The sequence below is a fragment of the Loxodonta africana genome, chromosome 18 (genome assembly GCF_030014295.1).
Source record: "Loxodonta africana isolate mLoxAfr1 chromosome 18, mLoxAfr1.hap2, whole genome shotgun sequence".
Classification (NCBI taxonomy): Eukaryota; Metazoa; Chordata; class Mammalia; order Proboscidea; family Elephantidae; genus Loxodonta; species Loxodonta africana.
Genome location: NC_087359.1, coordinates 56,176,564 through 56,191,295, shown reverse-complemented (window position 1 = coordinate 56,191,295; position 14,732 = coordinate 56,176,564). Strand labels below are relative to the sequence as shown.

General features: G+C 47.3%; 1 protein-coding gene across 1 annotated transcript in view; it reads left to right on the top strand.

Moving 5' to 3' along the window:
* The window catches only part of RHBDL3 (rhomboid like 3), a 28,445-nt gene extending 14,501 nt beyond the window's left edge, over positions 1-13,944 (top strand). The window contains exons 5-6 of the mRNA XM_023553464.2: positions 8,730-8,790; positions 11,822-13,944. Coding sequence (XP_023409232.2) covers positions 8,730-8,790; positions 11,822-12,093 — 333 coding nt within the window. The 3' untranslated portion in view covers positions 12,094-13,944. The remainder of the gene's footprint in view (positions 1-8,729; positions 8,791-11,821) is intronic.
* Positions 13,945-14,732: the final 788 nt, after the last annotated feature.

Genomic DNA, 14,732 nt, shown 5'->3' with positions numbered 1-14,732 from the left:
TTCCTTTCCGTAGGGGAAGGAGATGCTAACCTCTCTTCTCTTGTCCCTCCATCCAAGGGGGTGTAGGGGAGGGATAAACAAGCACAACCAAAAGAGAACATGGGAAAGAAACAGGAGTTTATAAAGATACCCTGTTCCTACCCCACCCTTGCCCATTCTCATGGGAAACAGCCCTGATGCCCCAGAAGTTTCCATGGTGAAGGGCCAACCACCCCAAGGACTGTGGGGTGGGGAGCGGGGGTCGAGGAGGGAGGTGTGAAAGCAGTTTTGTTCCAGTTTACACTTCTTTCTGGCAAGGAGCCCATGGCCCAGGCTGTGGAGATGAACAGCCCCACGTGAGAACCCATTGCCCCTCCAGAAGGAAAGGGCTTCTCTTGGCCAGTCAGAACCTTTGCCATCCCCAGAGCATGAGATACTATAACCCTTCTCTAGAAAGTTGTCTGGTACTTATGATGAGGAAAAGAAGACTCATTTTCTCACTAGAAAGGTCAATTTCCTTTTGACAAAAGGCCTTCTTTACCCAAATTAGCCCATTGCCCAGCAGTTCAGGAAGGCATTGCATCAAACCATATGAAATTGCCGTTTCTGCAGGTCAGAATCACCGAAACATTGGCAATTTCATATGATTCTGCCTAATAGACATACTATTGTTTTTAATTCCAAAGTGAAGATTTGTTCTGTGTGTGTACACAATAAAACACCTCATCAGACCAGAACATAGAAAAATTATGGGTTGGACCATCAGAAAATTGGGATTTGAGTACCAGTATCACCACTTGTTGGCCATGTTGCCTTGAGTGAGTTCCTTAACTTCTTGGGGCCTGAGTTCTCTCAGCTGTAATCCCTTCTTCACAAGGTAGTTGTGAGGAAAACGTGGAAAAAATGGACATGAAAATGGCTTCCATATAGCAGATCACTATACAGCTGTGAGATCCTGTGTGTGTATGTGTGTGTGTGTGCTGGAGTGTGTGTGTGTTTATATGTGTGTGTATATACACACATATACATAATTTTTATCTTTATTATTGCTACCTGATATCCATATGGAAACCCTGGTGGCATAGTGGTTAAGTGCTACGGCTACTAACCAAAGGGTCAGCAGTTTGAATCCGCCAAGGGCTCCTTGGAAACTCTATGGGGCAGTTATACTCTGTCCTATAGGGTCGCTATGAGTTGGAATCAACTCGACGGCGCTGGGTTTTTAGTTTGGTTTTGGATATCCATACGGAGAACAATAAAAAAATATGTTCTTTTTGCTTCAGATACGTAATAGAAAATCGTCTAACACTTCTTTATCAGGGCTGATTAGATAAGAGATTCAACCTTAAAGGAAAGTTATGTTTTTTTGTTTTTTCGTAAAAATACTGAGTTTCCAAAAGCTTGCAGTTCACATCAAGGAATTATATTTAGAAAACATTTCAACAAAAGATCTGGATTGCATAAAAGACTGACAATCAATATTTCTTATTTTAAACAACTAGAAGTATAAAGGTAAACATAAGTGAATAATTTATTAATGGCCTTTTCCTTCTGCCCATAGGCCGGAGTTCCATTTTTTTTTTTTTTTTTCAGGAGTTCCATTTTTAAATATCCAAGATATATACTTATGTATTTTATGTAGGCACAGTTATCCTCTGCTCCATATGATAAATGTTTTCCTAAAATTTTTGAGATCTGAATTTTTGCAAATTGAACCGTATTGTCCAAGCACTAGGAGAGATTGTTGTCTAAAAGACACAGAATGTTTCTATATTAAAAAGTTCACTTTGTTAAACGAAACATCCTTCGTAGGACAAATAATCACACCCTAACTTACCTGTGTCATGCTTTCCCGTTTCCTGTACTGGGTTTTTTTTCAAGCCGTTTAACAAGTCACTGTTTCTCACTGGGAAATGAACCCATACTGGAACGGAGGCTCCTGCCTGGGTTTCGACCTCTAAGCTCTTTACTGGTTGGGTGAGCAGGATGCCTAGGGGACAGGTTATGGGCCTGTTTACTGCCGGTGAGTTACTATCTCACCCTACAAGACTCTGGGAGAGAATGAGATTAAAGGGCCTGCAAAAGGTCTGCATTCCCCTGGGGCCAGCAGGCTTTTGAACATTTATAGCAGCAGCAGTGGCCGCCGCAGCAGCAGCAGTGCTGGCTGCGTAAGATTTCTTCTCTCCTGTTGTTTCTGTTTCACGGCACTTGTTTTATTGGAGGGAATAATGGGTTCTGGGACGCGAGGCAGCTGGTGGGAAGGGGCGACCTTCCAGGTTAACCCCTCAGCTGCTGGGAGACTGGCCATTTTCTGACATTTGTTCAGCTTTGGGGGCAATTGGGTCAGACAGCAGAGCTGCCACAGAATGTGCCCCTGTCTTGGAAGTGTGGGTGGTTTGGTGAACAGAGCCCTGGATTGGGAGCCCTGTCTCAGTTTAGCCATTACTGGCCGTGACCTTGGACTTGCCCTTCTGGAGCCTCAGCCGCTGCCTCTTTAAAGTACTGGATGTGATTGGACCGGATGGAAGGTGGAAAACGCCCAAGTCTTTAGGTGCCAAGCATCTACTGTAAAGGAAGGAAGCTGGCCTAGGGCAAAACTGAAGCTCCCCTACTCTGCCCAGGGTCATTCAGATTCACATTTTTTTAAGCCACTCGGCAGGGCGAACTAGCAGGCCTTTGCCCCCTGGCCTGCCCACGTGCAGCCTCCGATATAGATACTAACATCAGACACTTACACGGCACTAACCATGTACCGGAGTCCTGGTGGCTCATTGGTTAAGAGCTCAGCTGCTAAGCAAAAGACTAATGCAAATCCACCAGCCACTCCTTGGAAATCCTGTGGGGCAGTTCTACTCTGTCCTATAAGGTTGCTATGAGGCGGAATCGACCCGATGGCCATGGGTTTGGTTTAGTTTGGTTAATGATGTGCCAGGTAGTGTCCCTAGGGCTTTACACGTACTAACTCATTTAGTCTCACCACAACCTGATGCAGCTGCAGCAGTACATTGACAGGGGACTGCCAAAAATTCAAGCCGGATTCAGAAGAGGATGTGAAACCAGGGATATCGTTGCTGTTGTCAGATGGATCCTGGCTGAAAGCAGAGAATACCAGAAAGATGTTTACCTGTGTTTTATTGACTATGCAAAGACATTCGACTCTGTGGATCATAACAAATTATGGATAACATTGCGAAGAATGGGAATTCCGGAACACTTAACTGTGTTCATGAGGAACCTGTATATTTTTTTTTTTGTATATAGACCAAGAGAAAGTCGTTTGAACAGAACAAGGGGATACTGCAGGATTTAAACTCAGGAAAGGTGTGCATCAGGGTCGTATCCTTTCACCATACTTATTCAATCTGTATGCTGAGCAAATAATCTGAGAAGCAGGATTATATGAAGAACATGGCATCAGGATTGGAGGAAGACTCATTAACAACTTGCATTATGCAAATGACACAACCTTGCCTGCTGAAAGTGAAGAGGACTTGAAGCACTTACTGATGAAGGTCAAAGACCACAGCCTTCAGTATGGATTACGCCTCAACATAAAGAAAACAAAAATCTTTACAACTCAACCAATAAGCAACATCATGATAAAGGGAGAAAAGTTTGAAGTTGTCAAGGATTTCATTTTACTTGGATCCATAATGAACACCCATGGAAGCAGCAGTCAAGAAATCAAAAGACATGTTGCATTGGGCAAATCTGCTGTAAAAGGCCTCTTTAGAATGTTAAAAATCAAAGATGCCACCTTGGGAACTAAGGTGCGCCTGACCCAAGCCATGATGTTTTCAATTGCCCCCTATGCATGAGAAAGCTGGACTATGAATAAGGAAAACCAAAGAATTGACTCCTTTGAATTGTGGTGTTGGTGAAGAATATTGAATACACCATGGACTGACAAAAGAATGAACAAACCTGTCTTGGAAGAAGTACAACCAGAATGCTCCTTAGGAGCAAGGATACTTTGGACATGTCATGAGGAGGGACCAGTCCCTGGAGAAGAGCATCATGCTTGGTAAAGTAGAGGGTCAGCAAAAGAGAGGAAGACCCTCAACTAGATGGATTGACAGAGTGGCTTCAGCAATGGGCTCAAGCATAACAACGATTGTGAGGATGGCACAGGACCTGGCATTGTTCGTTCTGTTGTACATAGGGTCTCTGTGAGTTGGAACCGACTTGAGGGCACCTAACAATAATAGCAACCTGGTGTGATCTGTAAATGAGATAGATAAGCACCACTCTTATCTCACATTTACAAATGAGGAAACTAGAGGAAAAGGGATTCTGATCCCAGGGCTGCTTGAGACCACAGGGAGTAGGGAGTAATGCCGTCTCTAAGAAGGTAGCCAGGACAGCATGAAGAGCCATGAGCCTGCAGTGGGCCAACTCACCGATGGCCTTGCCAGGCCAAGAATGCAGACTTTGCTTTCCTAAAATGAATCCCAGAGGGCCTCAGAGGCAGAACAGCATGGAGCCAGAGGACTTTCAGCTGGAAGTGGAGAGTGGCTGATACATTCTAGACTTAGACAGTTTTTATTACTCAGAACACAGTGAAAGAGATGCCTACTTCAGATAAGATATTCAGAGGGTTTTATGAGGAAAAGAGATATTAGAAGTGTTCTGTATAGCTTTTTGAGGGAGAATGAAGACCCATGGGGTAGATGTTAGATGTTGTTGAGCTGGTTCCCAGCTCATGGCAACTCACGCACAATGCAGTGAAATACCGCCCGGTCCTTTGCAGTACCCATGATCAGTTGTAGATTGGTCCATTGTGATCTATACGGTTTTCATTGGCTGATTTTCAGAAGTAGATTTCCAGGCCTTCCTTCCTAGTCTGTCTTAATCTGAAAGCTCTCCTAACCTATTCAGCATCAGAGCAACAGGCAAGCCTCCACTGACAGACAGGTGGTGGCTGCACATGAAGTGCGTTGGCCAGGAATTGAACCGGGGTCTCGCTGATGGAAGGGAAGAATTCTATCACTGAACCACCAGTGCCTCATGGGTAGACGTGATAAGGAGGCAAAGCTTGGCCAAATCACAGCAGGAAGAACTTTTTAGGGATTAGAGCCCCTTCACACAACTGCCTCAAGAGGTAGTGAGCTCCCTGTCACTGGCGATGTTCAAATGGGGACTGAAGGGGCATCTTGTTAGCTGCTTAGCAGCAGATGTTGTTCCTCTTGGGGATGAGATAGTCCACCAAGAACCCTCCCATCCTAAGGCTTCAGCCTGGTGGGGGGCAGAGCGGTTGCCCACCATCAGCTAATTGAGCTTCTCAGATTAGGCTGCTAAATCCAGTGGAGGGCACCAACTCTCGTTTTGTTCCCTGTCTCCTGGCAAGGCTCCTCTGAGGGCAGACACCAGCAGGTGACAGTGCTGTCCTGCCATCTGCTTCCTAGAATAGAGCGTGTCACCAAGCAAAGATTAGACTCCCCATCTAAAGCAGGGCCGTGTGTCACCCACCCCGCCTTTTGTGAAGAAGGGGTCGCTGGTCATTGGGGAATAATGGGGAAAAGAGAGGAGTGGGCAAAAAGCCGAACGCCGTAAGGATTTCTCCCCTTTTTTGGCAGCGGAACCATGCCTTGCTTGCTAGACTGAAGCTTTCATAGGCATTATTATATGTGTCAGTGTTCAGGGCCTCTGTAAAGTTCAATGTATGTTTCCTCCAACCTCAAAGGAGTGTGAGACATGCCCCCAGGTGGGCCTGGGCCAGGCAGCGAAGGCAGATTGGATGGGTGGGAGGGACCAGAAGCCCCCTGGCTGGACCCAGTTACCTCCTTCCCTCAGCTGATGTGTTCCAGGCAGACCCCAGGCTCCTTTATGCTTGCGTACGTCTGTTTAAAATGAGTAGCATTTTGAATGTGCTGCAGGAGTACCCCTCAAAGGAGCCCTGTGGTGAAGTCTTTTGTAAAGTGGAAAATCCTTTTGTAAGGTGAATAATGTGCTCTGTTTATCTGCTTTGGAGGTTCAGAGTTTTCAGAGGTTCTCAGGGGAGAGAGGGATTTGTTTGAAGGCCATCTGGCCTAACCCCTTTCCAATGCCTGGTTCTCAGCTACAGCATCCTCTCCAAGGGATGGGAAGCCCCTGTTCGAGCCCCTCAATGATGGGAAACTCATGACCTCCAAGGTGGATCTTCCATCTTTGGACAGCTCTGCTTATTAGAAATGGAAACTGATCCTGAGCTAAGAAATCTCTCACTGAAGTCTTCCGTTCGTAGGTTACACTGAATAGGTCTTTTCCTTGTTTTTGGCTTACTTGATACTTGACGAGAAGTCTTTACTACTTTGGACTGAATGTTCCTGGTTCCCTCATTCATTCGTCATATGGAGGATTTTGAGTTCTTTTCACATCCTCATGGTTCTGCTTTGATCTTACTCGGTTTGCTGTTCTGCATCCTTTTCAGTCTCATCGTTGTTGTTAGGTGCCACCAGGTCAGTTCCTACTCATAGCAACCCTATGCACAACAGAGCTAAACACAGCCCAGTCCCGTGCCATCCTCATGATTGCTGTTATGTTGAGCCCACTGCTGCAGCCACGATGTCAGTCCATCTCATTGAGGGTTTTCCTTTTTTTCACTGACCCTCTACTTTACCAAGTATGATGTCTTTCCCGAAGGACTGGTCCCTCCTGAAAACATGTCCAAAGTATGTGAGACAAAGCCTCGTCATCCTTGCTTCTAAGGAGCATTCTGGCTGTACTTATTTCAAGACAGATTTGTTGATTCTTTTGGCAGTCCGTGGTATATTCAGCATTCTTCGCCAACACCATAACTCAAAGGCATCAATTCTTCCTAGGTTTTCCTTATTCATTGTCCAGCTTTTGCATACATATGAGGTGACTGAAAACACCATGGCTTGGGTCATGCACATCTTAGTACTTAAAGTGATATCTTTGCTCTTTAACACTTTAAAAAGGTCTTTTGCAATAGATTTTTTTAAGCTTTGGAACCTAGCAATTAATCCAACTCTCAAATGTTGTTTGTCCGTGTAGAGGAGAGAGGGACATTCACCTCCCTAGATCTAGATTCTCCTATTCCAGTGTTAGTGCAACTGAAGTCCTTTTATGACAGTCATAAATACTCAGGTCCAGTTACTAGTGGGAGGAGCCCTGGTGGCTCAATGGTTAAGTGCTCGGCTGCTAACCGAAAAGCTAGCAGTTTGAACCCACCAGCTGCTCCATGGGAGGAAGATGTGGCAGTCTGCTTCTGTAAAGATTTACAGCCTCAGAATCCCTATGGGACAGTTCTACTCTGTCCTGTAGGGTCACTATGAGTCAGAATTGACTCAACAGCAAGAAGTTTGGGGGGTTTTTTTGGAATTACTAATATCAAACACTTATATGGCACTTGGAGTCCCTGGGTGGCAAAAATGGTTAGGAGTTTGACTACTAGGGACCATGGTTTCAGGGGACATCTGTGTCAATCAGCATAACAAAGTTTATTAAGAAAACATTCTGCATCTCGGCATGTGGAGTCTTAAAAGCTTGCCAGCAGCCATCTAAGATGCATCAGTTGGTGCCAACCCACTTGGAGAAAAGCGGAATGAAGACCACCAAACCAAAAACCCATTGCTGTTGAGCCGATTCCAACTCCTAGCGACCCTATAGGACAGAGTAGAACTGCCCCATAGAGTTTCCAAGGAGCACCTGGTGGATTTGAACTGCTAACCGTTTGGTTAGCACCTATAACACTTAACCACCACTCCACCAGAGCTTCCAAGAACACCAAGACACAAGTGAAATATTAGCCCAGGAGACAAAAGGGCCACATAAACCAGAAAATCCATCAGCCTGGGACCAGAAAAACTAGAGGGTGCCTAGCATCAGTGGCCACCCTAACAGGGAACACAACAGAGAGTCCCTGATGGAGCGGGGAAAAAAGTGTGGAGCAGAACTCAAATTCAAGTCAAAAGACCAGACTTAATGGCTGACAGAGACTGGAGGAACCCCCAAAGCCATGGCCCCTGGACACCCTGTTAACTCAGAACCAAAACCCTTCCCAAAGCCCATTCTCCAGACGAAGGTTAAACTGTACTATAAAACATAAAATAATACTCATGAAGAGTGTGCTTCTTAGTTCAAGCAGATTCAAAAAATCAGAAGGGCGGCTCCTGTCCAGAGGCAGGGTGAGAAGGCAGGAAGGGACAGGAGCTGGTTGGATGGACACAGGAAACTCTGGGGTGGAAAGGGAGTGTATGCTGTCACATGATAGGATTTGCAACTAGTGTCACATAACAATATCTGTATAAATTTTTGTATGAGAAATTAACTTGGGCTGTAAACTTTCACCTAAGCACAATTAAAAAAAAAAAGAGCTTGACTACTAATTGAAAGGTTGGTAGTGCAAACCCACTCAGAGGCACTTTGGAAGAAAAGCCTGGTGTTTTGGGTTTTCTATATGGCACTTGGAAACCCTGGTGGCATAGTGGTTAAGTGCTACGGCTGCTGACCAAGAGGTCGGCAGTTCAAATCCACCAGGCGCCCCTTGGAAACTCTACAGGGCATTCTACTCTGTCCTATAGGGTCGCTATGAGTCGGAATCAACTCAACGGCAGTGGGTTTTTTTTTTTTTTTATATGCCACTTACCATTGCCTAAAATCCTGAAGCCAGACTGGCATATTCTGCTGCTAAACCACATCTCCCTCATCCAGGACTTAATGAAGGCTTTTTATTTAAATGTCAGCTTTTCTTAAGTAAGAAAAGTAGTCTGATCTGGGACTAATGGAACTCTCTCCTTTTTCCCTAGAACTGGTCAGGCATGAAGTGCCAGTTCAAACTGCTACGGATGGCTGTGGCCTTGATCTGTAGTAAGTACCGACGGGGGCAGGCTTGGGGGAAAGGAACACTGTACCAGGCCCTAAGACACAAAGATGCACAGTCCCTTCCTTTAGGGATTTTTGGTCAAGAAAAAACAAAACCAAACTAGACATGTCAATAAGTATGTACAACAAAGTAGGGGTGCATAGAGAAGTCTGTCCCTTAAACTTTTTTATAGGGGCATTAAAATTGTGGTTAAAGAAAAAAAAAATATATATATATATATAAACATAAAATGTGCCATTTTAACCATTTTTAAGTGTGCGATTCAATGGCATTGATTATATGTACAGTGTTGTTGCAACCATCACCGCTATTCATTTCCAGAACTTTTTCATCACCCCAAATAGAATGTCTTAAACTTTTTATTGACATATAATATACATACAGAAACATGCACACAGGATAAATGTTCAGCTCAAAAACCAGGACCCAGATCAAGGAAAAGAACGTCTTAACCTTTTGGGTCTCAAAGTCGATCCTTTGAGATCCTCTGTTGGAAACCAGAGACCCCGTGTCCAGAAAATGTACACACACACACAAACACATACATACATGCACACACGTTAAAATTTGCGATTTTAGCAGGTTCCACGGATTGTAACTAATTCATGCATCCCTTCTGAACAGGGGCTTTCATCCCAGCCTGGGGAAAGGTCAGTTCTACTGCAGAGGTCATTCTGAGTGGTAAAGAGAAGCAGATGTTGACCATGTAGACAAGGTGCAGGACCGCAATGTGGGCAAAGGGGCAGCATGAATAAAGACAGCCGTGGGGCAAGTGTCACAGACAGCAAGGCGTCTAGCAAAACTGACTGGGATTTGGGACTGTGTGTGATTGTGGTTAGAGATAAAGCTGGTGAGATAATGGGAATCAAATCCTGACGGGCTTTAAATGCAAAGAAAAAAAAAAATCGCACTTCATCCTGAATGCCCTGGGAAGCCACTGGAGGGCTTTAAGCAAGGGAGTTACTGACAGATTTGAGTTTGAGGAGAGCAGTTAGGCTTCAGTGCAGAGAATGGGTTGGGACAAGGTGGAAGGAGATGAGACCAGAGGCCAAGAGGCTCATTCTGAGGTGGAAAGAGGTAAGAGTCTGAACTGAAGTGATGGAAACAGACGAGTGACTGTTCTCTCCTTTGGTCCTCAGAACAGGCCTGTGAAGAAGGTACTAGGCTTAATTTACAGGTGGGGAATTTGAGGTTCAGAGAGTTAAGTTCTTTGCACAAGGTCACCCAACTAAGGGTTGCTAGAACCAGAATTCAGAGCCAATCTGTGCCATTTCTAATGCCCTATATATTAGCCAAGCTGGGCAGTGAGAACTTTGATGTTTTCTGCCCGAATCAGCCACCTACTCGGCGAGTAAGAGGAAGATTAAGCTAGGACACACTTGGGATGAAGGGTCGGGCCTGTGTGGGTGTCACTGTAATCCACTTCCACACTCCTTGCTCCTTACCTTGTAACCTTCAGTCTGTCTCCAGGAAATTGGGCCTGCCCCTGACCTATGTGGGGCTTCTGCCCTCTGGATCTCAGTTTCCTTACTGAGATTGGATGATCTCTAATCCCAGGGAGGACCTTCCAGCCTTAAATCCTATGGACTCTTTGAGCATGGGCAGGAGGGTGCAGCTGAGGTGAAGGTAGGGGAGAAAACCCTTTGGAGATGAGGGGTGACCATAACTTCAGTGCCTGCACGGACAAACGAAGTTTGTCTGCTTTCAGGAAGAGAGGAGGAGCCCGAGTCTTACTGTTAAATAAAAATCCAGCTCTACGAATCATAAAAACTAAAATGCTATTTTGAAGTTGGAGACCAATGCCTTTCAGATAGATCTTTATCTAACCTAGAACCTGCTAAGCAAAGGCAGGAAGGATGCCCCAGGGCCTGGGGGTGAAGTGGGGGCGGTGCCGAAGTCCATCCCTGGGCTGCTCCGTTTCCGCCATCTATCGGCTATCCCGAGAGTTGCAGGACCCAAATTAGAAGGTCAGGCAATCCCAAATCCCTGGGGATTCTGGCACCCCTGGGGTGGTTAAGGTGGAGAGAGGCACCTTGGCTAATTAAATGATAAATGAGTAAGTACAAAGTTCCCCTCAAAGGGCTTTCTTTCAAGCTATCAAAGTTACCCTGGTTTCCTCATCTGTAAAATGAGGATACGAATACCTAGCCTCCGTGTTATTTTAGTGGTTGGTAATGAAATGGTACCATTTCCCAGCACCTGTCCTTTCAAGAGACTACATCCGCCTTTGATTGGCAGGCCCAAGAAGGATGGATTGGAGAATGGGGTGGTGGCATTTTAGAATCTGTCAAGAGAAATTCCAGCACTTTTGGGGGGTAGAGTTGGGATTGTTTATTTTCATTCTTTCTTTGTCCTTCTCCTCCTTCATGCCTTCCTTTGGACTACAAAAAGGACTGATTCTGAGGGCTTCCTAGGGGTTTTGAGATAATATATGAAAACACTTTGTAAACTGTAAAGTGCTGGGCACGTATTGAAGCCGTTATTAATGTTCAGGCAGTGCAGCCGATGACATCGAGGCTGAGAGTTTATACAGATGGGAAGCTGAGTCTCCAGGACACGCAGTATGACTGCAGAGGTGCAAGGGCCTTTGGGCTTCTGCACGGGCTGTCCCCTCTGCCTGAAATGCTCTTCTCAGGTCCCTCTTGATATTCAGATTTCAGCTCAAATGGTATCTCTTTGGGGACATGTCGTCTGACTTCTTACACTAAAGAATCCCCCTCACCCATGCCCAGTGCTGATTTTACATCACTTTTTCCCCTCATAGATATACCTCTTAATGGAATTATCTTACCTGTGTAATAGTTTGCTGTTCAATTGCCAGCCCCAGTAAGCTTGGTGAGAACAGAGGCTGTCTTCTGCATTATTATATCTCCAGGGTGTAGAACGGTGTTTGGCCCAACAGATAACAAACGAATGAATGGATGAATGGGTGGGTGGGTGGATGGCATGCCAGGCCCTTCTCTGCTCTTGCCCAGTTACCCTCCTATGACTTCTGTGTGCTTCCTCCCCTTGCAGTGAGCATGGAGTTTGGGCGGGCTGTGTGGCTCCGGTTCCACCCGTCAGCCTATCCCCCGTGCCCTCACCCGAGCTTCGTGGCACACCTGGGTGGTGTGGCTGTAGGCATCACCCTGGGTGTGGTGGTCCTGAGGAACTATGAACAGAGGCTGCAGGACCAGTCGCTGTGGTGGATTTTTGTGGCCATGTACACCATCTTTGTGCTGTTTGCCATCTTCTGGAACATCTTTGCCTACACCCTGCTGGACTTGAAGCTGCCACCGCCCCCCTGAGGGGCTTAAGGACAGAGGTGGGGAAGGGGAGAGAGAAGCAGCATCGAGAGAGAGCATCTGCCTTCTTTTTTTCTCATCACCAGCTGAGTTAGGCCGGGAGGAGAAGACAAGGGACGCTGAGCTGCTGTAATTGTCATGTTTAAATTTGGACAGAGAGTGGAGACTCTTTTGTGAAAGGTACCTGTTGGAAGAGTCAGATGCGGCTACCATCATTTTTCTAGACTGTTCTGATGACACTGGGCTAGGGCATGGGCCTGGGTGGCAGTGAGACTGGCCCTGCCCTTGGGCTGGGCTTGTTCGATCTGTTCAGGGGTCCCCTGTCCCCACACCCAACTGAGCAGCAGCCTTCTCCCTCATCTCCACCCTGAGAAATCCTGAGAGATGTCAGGACGGTCTGAGGGCTATAGAAGCCAGGCAGTCCCTTGTCCAGGCCAGAAGCAGTTGCAGACCAGGAAGCATTCCCTCCACAGCTGCTGAGCCTGGAGCTCTGGTCTGAGAAGAGGACCTGATGATGAACATGTTGACTCTGGCCTGAGGGAAGCCCCTCTGTGCCTGTCGGTGGGACTGGGGCATGGCCACTAGTGCCTAGGGTAGGCAGAGGAAGGAAGTGCTATAAGCTCCAGGCCCCACCCTCCCCCTGGGGACACTCAGTGAGGAGGGAAATAAACTTGGCCCGGAGTTCCACCCTGGGGAAGGCCCAGTGTCTACTCTAGACTTCTCCTACCCTTTCTCCCAGAATGCTGACATCTCACACATCCTATGGCCCTGCCTTGCTTTTAGGGTCTTTTCCTTCCCTTCCACTGCCTTGATCCTACCTTGTACCTCTCCTTTGGTTATGGAGACAGTATTTAGATAGTGTGTGTGTGTGTGTGTGTGTGTGTGTGTGTGTGTGTGTGTGTGTGGTCTGGTGGGCAGAGATGTGTATGATGGGAAAGATAAAGTGACCACTAGTAGGAGACTGTAGAGGAGGTAGGTGAGGGTCAGTGGTAGCCTGTGGATACTCTGCATGTGGGAAGAAAGGTGTTGGTGGTGGGAGCCTGGAGGGTGTATGGTGTGGTGTGGTTGCTGAGGAACCTTGCTTTTAGCAAAGCTTGTCGCCTTCTTTCCCATCCTCTACCCCTTCCAGGTGCCTCCCTGAGAGTCTTTGGCCAATGGGAAAATTGTTATCAGTTGGTGGCGGGGGGAGGGAACTGGGCCCTTTCGGGGACCCTCGGGGTGCTGAGGTTTTCCTCAGCTTTGCCCAGTACTGCCCTTGTGTCCCTCTGGAATGGCCTTCATACCTGAAAAGGCTCTACTGTCTCTTAGGAGGGAAGAGAACCTGTGGCTGGAATATTGAGGCCACATGGCCATTTGAGTTGGGGGGACAGGAGGCTGCAGGAAAAGGAATTCCAATTTAGGCAGAGAAATTCAGTCCTGGAGAAAGAATTGTTGGATGCCTGGATGAGTGTCAGAGGTGAAGACATCCCCCTAGACTCAGATGCTTAGAGCTGGGAGGGAATCTGGAGATTATCACCTCCACCCCCACATCTGTTTCACAAGTGGGAAAATGGGAGCTGGGGCAGGCCCCAAGGTGAGGGTGTGAGGACAGTGGCCTTTGACAAAGCATGCCATTCTCTTTATGTGTCACTGACAGCCCAGAAGGATGAAGAACTCTAGTCCTGGGAGGCAGAGGGTGCATGCAGGAACAAGGACAGAAATGTGGGACCTGCCCTCTACCAGCCTTATGCCCGTCAGAGCTCCAGAGTCACCCAGGCCAAGCTTTTGGGAGGTCTTGGGCCACTGTGGCTCCCTGTCCCCAGCAATCACATGTAAACAGGCAGGGTCTTCCCACCCAGGGACACACTAAGCCATCCCCCCCCACCCCCCCTGTGCCAAGCCCTTTCCTATCTTTGTCCAACACTAAACAGATTGTCTTGCTCCCCACACTCAGCTCCTAAGGTCATGCTGAGAACTGTCAGTCTGAGGTGGTCCAGATCTTTGGCTGAGTCGCATCAGCCCAGGGCACCTTGCCTGTTTCCTGTCTGCCCTTCTCTGTGCCTTAGTGAGAGGAAGGTGTAGATGGGAGAGTCAGCTACTTAGAAGAGGAGACTCTGAGGCCGTGAGCTAGGGCCTGGGAAGAATTGGATAAGGACGGAGAAAAGGGCCAAGACTTTGCTGTTGCCATCGTGGCTGCAGCCACCACTGAGCCTGAGCGGTGCTGTCTCTTCTTGAAGGGGCAGACGGAGCCGGTGCCCTCTGGAAGGCAGGGCTGACCCTCCAGGTTCCTGTCCTGGCACCTGGGGGATCTTGGATGTGGTTGGAGGGAGCAGAGGGCCACCCCTGCCTTTGTCTGGGTTTGGGCTGGAGAGGGGTCTTCCTCTCTCACGGGTGAAATGGCAGTGAACTGGAAGACTCGAGAAAGCCATAGAGATGCATCTAGTTCCCTCAGGGCTTCAGACAGAGGCTTATTACTGAGAACTGCCTGAGACAGAAATCCCATCTCCATCCTGTTAAGTCTGTGCTCTGGATTCTGGGACATGCTAAGGGGACCTCGTCTACACCTCAGGCCACCGGCCCCACCTGCTCCCTGTCCACAAGCAAGCCAAAAGGTCTTTGGTCTGCTTAATACCCACCCCACCACCCTCTCGCTTCCAAGCAGG